Here is a 5,970-nt window from a genome sequence, read left to right as displayed (position 1 = left end):
CTTTACATTCCCAGGCAGCTTGAGGTGGGTTCCAAGGTAGGCTCACCTGTCCCCCAGCAGCTCTGAGCTGTGGCCACATGGTCCCCAGAAGGACCCAGGACAGACAGGGCTGAGGAGAGCCCTGAATGAGGGCTCTCCTCGGAGGCAGCTGGCCACAGGCTCCTAGCGCAGTGGCCTAAGTGAAACTGGAAGTCTCACCCAGAATGCCCGAGTCAGCTGGCGCCTAGTGATCCAAGTTCAAACTCAGCACTTTCTGCTGATTTCCTCCCTAAGGAGCTGAGGCCAGCACAAGTTCAAGCTGGAGGGGATGGGGAGGTCACTGTGGCCCTTCGCCTGATGGAGACCCAGCCCTCAGAGGGAGGGGCTGCCCTGAGGCCAGGGAGCTGGTTTCAGTGGAGAAAGCGTTTGCTTAAGAGCTTGTTGTGTAAACAAGATGGCAGAGGGATAAGCTGAGCAGAGTTGAGGGAACAAATTGCTTTTAGGGACTGGGCAGATCCAAAGTCTTATCAAGTGGTGAAAGAGGCCCTGCTCTTGGGAAAGTGCTAACCTGTTGAGGCTTCTCCCTGTAGGTGAGAGGCCAGGCCTCCCTAGCGTTTGCCTCCAAGGTTGACATGGTCCCAGTGCGCCGAGTCCTCCACAGGCCTGCATTCCCTCATCTGTGAAATAGGAGATTCTGGTGTCTGCTGGAAGATTCGGCTCTCATCACAGTGTGGTCTGGCCCGGCCCTGACCCCGTCGGTGTTGAGCATCACCTCTGAGGGACAGAGTCAGTGCATTGGGAAAGGTGCTCTGCTGGTCTCCTAGGGCCTCCTTGGGAAACGCTGAGGGAAGGCAGGGTCACTGGGCAAGAGGGAGGCAGGGCCTCGGTGAGTGTGGCGTCCCCTGAATGCTTGCGCCTCCCCCCGCCCCGCCAGGCTGTGGGAAGCAGTCCGCCGCGGGCCTGGGATGGGAGCCTGTTGGGGTCTGCCTGCCTGGTGGGCACTATTCTTTGCTACTGAAGGTTTGGGGGAGGCTTCGACGCTCGGCAGAGACGGGACAGGTGTAGGAAGCAGCACCTGGGGGACAGAGTAGACAGGATGTGGCCTGCGGTGCAGGCGGAGGGCAGGGACCATGCCCGATCATTTAGATGGGCTGTGACAGCTCACATAGGCCCTTCTGGGACCAAAGCCTTTTTCTTGGGGGGCGAAGAAGAGTAGAGTTTGGGTTTTGTACTTTCAGAGGAAGCTCGGTGGTATTTCTAGCCTGGTGGTTTCTACACGTGTCTGAAGCTTCCCTCCTGGCCTGAACTCCTGGAGGCGGACCTTCCACCTGGTCCAGCTCTGCCCCAGGCAGCCTCCGGAGGCCAAAGGGCTTGTCTGTCCCTCCTCGCTCTGCTGCATTCGAGGGCGAAGCTCCGTGGCCTGTGGCCAGGATGTGGCGATGCCTCTCCCACCGAGGAGGCCCACTCCCTGGAGCCCAGCCTTGGGCGGAACCTGCCTCTGACAAGTCTGCGCAGAGCCTCCAGTGAGGCAGCTCCCTCCTGCCTCTCTGCCACCCGTCTCTGTCTCTCTGCCGCCTCCATCCCACCTTTTCCCAGGCTGGCACCAGAGTCCTCTTACCCGTGCCCAGCCGCTCTGGACCCCTGAGTTAGAGCATTGGCCACTGTTGGTGGGGAGAACACTGCACACCAGGCTCCATTAGGCTCTTCATGTGCGTAACCTCCTTGAATTTTGCAGCCGTTCTGGAACGTAGATATTACTACTGTCCCCATTTGACAGATGGAGAGACTGAGGCCATAGGAGACTAAGGTTTCCTGATGTCCTCAGGGCCACACTGGGTGCTCTGAACTGTGCTGAGTTGCTTCTTTATTCATTCTTCTGGCCCCTGACACTGGGGTCCTCTAGAGATGGATGCATCACAAATTCATTTGGGTCAAGGTCATGTTGCTGAATGCGACACTCATAGCTACCCTTCTTGCCACCTGACTATTGGGTCTTCTCTTCTCCAACCGCTCGCTGTTCCGGAACTAGTATTCGGGAGCTCTCCCCACCCCCACGTCACCCTCCTCCAGCTTTCTGCCCGGCCTGCCCGGCTGTGTGTGGTGTGCCCTGCCTCCCCCGGCCCCCTCACTGGGCCCGCCGGTGCAGCCCCTGCCTCGGGCACTGGGGAGCTGCCTGCACTCTGGCCCCGCAGCCTCTCAGCTGGACCAGGCAGGCAGCATTCCTGGCACAGCTGTTTGCGCACAGGGTCCATTCCAGGCTCGTAGCTTGTTTGTCGGCACCTCCTGAGCACAGGGCCTCGTCTAGATCAGTCTCATTTGTCCTCAGCCTAATGGGCACCCTGTCCTTCCTTCCCCACGTGGGCCTGGGTCCTGTCCTTCCTGTGGATGAGAGAACAGGCCAGGTGTGGGAAGGAGCATGCGGCCAGGCCGGGGTTGTCCTGTGTGGCCAGCCATGCCTCAGCACAGACAACTGACCCCGTGCCCATCCCTCCCCCTCACCCCCTGCCCTGTGAGTCCCTCAGTGTCCATGCCCTGGTGCTCAGCATGCTTTGGGATATCTCTCTGGCGTCAGGTTATTGGGGGATTGTTCCTGAGGCTCTTAAACCTGTCTTGGACCCTGAAGCTCACTGGCCAATGGCCTCAAAACCTGATTTTCAGTGTGGGGTGAGCTGACGGGGTCCCATTGTGGCCAAAGCCTGTGTTCCCAGTAAAGGCATCTTCTATCTGCTCTGCTGCAAGGTCTGGGGCTCCCTTACCAGACTGAGCTTCTTGGGACAAGAGCCCTGCCCCGTCTCATGTGTTTCTGCACCCCTAGCACAGGTCTGTGTCATCAGAGCACTCGGGGGGGGGATGGGGGGGAGGGACCGAGGGTGGCCCTGAACTGAGGGTTCCGGAGCCATACACAAGGGTTTCCTTCCTGTGCTATATGTGTGCGGTGGGGGAGCTCACTCAGCTGTCTGGGACGGGGACCCCGGAGTAGCAGGGCCTTGGCCAGGCCTCCACTCATCCCCTTTTCTGATCTTTTTCCAGCAAATAGTGGCCACAAACGTGCCCCCTGAAGACGAGGATGGCTCTGGGGATGACTCTGACAACTTCTCTGGCTCGGGTGCAGGTGAGCTGACATGAGGGTCCATCCCAAGATGGCAGCAGGTCAGGAGTGGGGATGGCTGTCAGGCAGCCCCCCTGGCTGCGCCTGAAGGGTGGCGTTAGGGAAGAGAACGGGATCCATGCTGCAAGAAAAAGGCCTATATGGGTTGTGGGAGTGAATGTTGGGGTTCCAGGAGGCCCTGGGAACTGCTTGCTGCAGACAGACTTGAGCTCATATTCTCCTCTCTAACTCGCTGGGCAACCTTTGGAAAGGCAGACTTCTCTGAGCCTCTATTTCCTCATCTGTAAAATGGGAATATATCTTAACTTCATAAGATTGTTGGGAGCTGCAAGGTAACATAGAGCCTGGTGGCATGTAGATCTTCCATAAATGTTCCCTTATCTACCTCTGTTTCCCCTTTCCCTGGAGGAGCAGAGTCCTTGAGCTGGAGGTAGTCACGGAGTCCTCCCAGAGGAGGTGCTCTTGACCAGGATTTTGGGAGAAAGCCGAGGCCATCTGTGGGGAAAGTGGCTGAGGTAGGGGCCTGGGAGCTGGAAGGTAGGATGCAGGCCTCTGTTCCTGGGGGGCTGGGCGTTTTTGAGGAGAGGGCAGGTGGAAGAGGGAGGGGCCAGAGGAGTGTGCACCAGAGACAAGGCATTCAGGCCCCTGAGAGTGCGCCCCCCGCCCAGGGGCAAGCTTCCACAGCCACAGGAAAAGCTCCTCCCCAGATGGCCTTGTTGTCTCACGGTTCTGGGGACCACGCCGTCCCCAGGCACGAGCAGCAGAAAAGGGCAGCTGTCCTTGTGCAGTTTCCAAAGCTGAGTTTAGCCTCAGCTCGTACTGCCCTGGGGAAACGGCTTCTCACAACAGCGTTTGCTGGGCTGGCCCGGGACTCAGAGCTGCAGGCCCTCGTCCACACCGTCCTCGCTGCACAAGCCCGGCGGGTCCGGAGGCTCTGGGCCTCCCCTGCTCCAACCTGCTCTGCTTCTGGCCTTCAGGTGCTCTGCAAGATCTCACCCTGTCACAGCAGACCGCGTCCCCCTGGAAGGACACGGAGCTCCTGACGGCCATGCCCACGGCTCCAGAGCCCACAGGCACCGACAGCGTCGCCACCTCCACCTCCATCCTGCAGGCTGCAGAGAGGCCGGAGGACAGAGACGCAGTGCTCCCGGCGGGGGTGGAGCCCGGCTTCACGGCCAGGGGGAGGGAGACCACCCACCCGCCCCGTGAGACCACGCTGCACCCAACCACTCACCGGGCATCAACAGCAAGAGCCACCACAGCCCAGGTGCCTGCCACCTCCCATCCCCATGGGGACATGCAGCCTGAGCACCATGAGACGTCAGCCCCTGCAGGGCCCAGCCAGCTCGCTTCTCACGCACCCAGCGTGGAAGACAGTGGTCCGTCTGCCACCGAGAAGGCTGCCGAGGATGGAGTCTCCACTCAGCTCCCGGCAGGAGAGGGCTCTGGGGAGCAGGTGAGTGCTCAGCGTCGTCCTCTGTGCTTCCTGGGACTTCAGTACTGCTGGCTCAGTCATCTGGGACACTCAGCGCCCTGTGCACTATGAGCATGTCATGCTCCCCACCAGGAAGACAGGCTTACGAGGTCCCACCTTCCCCCTGCCTCCAGGGCCGAGCCCAAGGCGGGACAGACTAAATATGAGACCTGAGCAAGGGAGTCCTTCAAGATCCCCTAAAAGAGGGCTTTCCAAGCTTACGCACGGCCCCTGCTGCGCATGTAGAAGCCCTAGAAGGTCTTGCTTTATATGTTAGAGTCATGGTCATTTTACCCTTTACATTAAAATGAGCCCATTTTTTTTCATGTATATGCAAGTGCTTTGTCTCACTTGCTGTGCTGTCTGCCACAGTCCAGCCAGGGCCTGGTGTGACGTGGTGAGCGGTACCTGGCTTTGGGGTCCAGGGGGGCTGGGTTGAGTGTGTCTGAGCTGGTGGCAGCGGTGACCAGGGACGCCCAAGCTGCTTCTGGGTTTAGAAATCAAACCGGAGGCTGCTGCCGGCGGTGGCCGTCCACAGCCTGCAACTGTCCCTGTCTCCCCGCAGGACTTCACCTTTGACGTATCTGGGGAGAACACAGCCGTGGCTGCTATGGAGCCTGACCAGCGGAATCAGCCCCCAGCGGACCATGGGGCCACGGGGGCCTCCCAGGGCCTCCTGGACAGGAAGGAAGTGCTGGGAGGTGAGATTCTCTCGGGTGGGTGGTGGGGGGGGGTGCGTACCGCTGCTTGGGGACGGGGCCTGTCTTCGGCCCCGGAGAGGGGCTGAGCACGGCGGCCTCGGGGGCGGCCGGGTATGAGGGAACCCTGCTCAACCGAGCTGAACCGGCCTCCCTGCCTGCCCCCCTCCAACAGGGGTCATCGCTGGAGGCCTCGTGGGGCTCATCTTTGCCGTATGCCTGGTGGGTTTCATGCTGTACCGGATGAAGAAGAAGGACGAAGGCAGCTACTCCTTGGAGGAGCCCAAACAAGCCAACGGCGGGGCCTCCCAGAAGCCCAGCAAACAGGAGGAGTTCTATGCCTGACAGGGACGGGGCGCCCCTGCCCCGTCACTCGCTAGGCCCCCACTTGCCTCTTCCACGAAGAACTGCAGGCCCTGGCGCCCTGCCCCCCACCCCCGGCCCCCTGCCCACGGACTTCCGGCGCACGCCGGGGGCTCTCCTCTGCTTCTCTGACTTCCGCCTGGAGACTTGGGCGCAAGGGCTTTCTCGCACACGACTTTTCCACCACCGCCAGCACCTGGGATCTCACCATTCTGACTCAGTTTCTCCAACCCAGAGCAGCCCCTCCCCGGGCCCGATTCTGGAGAGAAAGGGGACCCTGCCGCTTTGGACCTGGACGGCCCGCTTGGCCAAGGGCCGGCCCATCTGTCGCACTTGCTGGTGGAGAC

The 5,970-nt window shown here is 60.6% G+C and overlaps 1 protein-coding gene across 1 annotated transcript in view; it reads left to right on the top strand.

Annotated features, from left to right (window-relative positions):
* Positions 1–5,964, top strand: part of SDC1 (syndecan 1) — a 22,435-nt gene extending 16,471 nt beyond the window's left edge. The window contains exons 2-5 of the mRNA XM_077750998.1: positions 3,010–3,091; positions 4,066–4,544; positions 5,128–5,263; positions 5,436–5,964. Of these exons, the coding sequence (XP_077607124.1) occupies positions 3,010–3,091; positions 4,066–4,544; positions 5,128–5,263; positions 5,436–5,605 (867 nt within the window). The 3' untranslated portion in view covers positions 5,606–5,964. The remainder of the gene's footprint in view (positions 1–3,009; positions 3,092–4,065; positions 4,545–5,127; positions 5,264–5,435) is intronic.
* Positions 5,965–5,970: the final 6 nt, after the last annotated feature.

The sequence above is a fragment of the Crocuta crocuta genome, unplaced genomic scaffold, assembly GCF_008692635.1.
Source record: "Crocuta crocuta isolate KB4526 unplaced genomic scaffold, BGI_CrCroc_1.0 scaffold129, whole genome shotgun sequence".
Classification (NCBI taxonomy): domain Eukaryota; kingdom Metazoa; phylum Chordata; class Mammalia; order Carnivora; family Hyaenidae; genus Crocuta; species Crocuta crocuta.
This window is presented reverse-complemented; position numbering and strand designations above follow the sequence as displayed.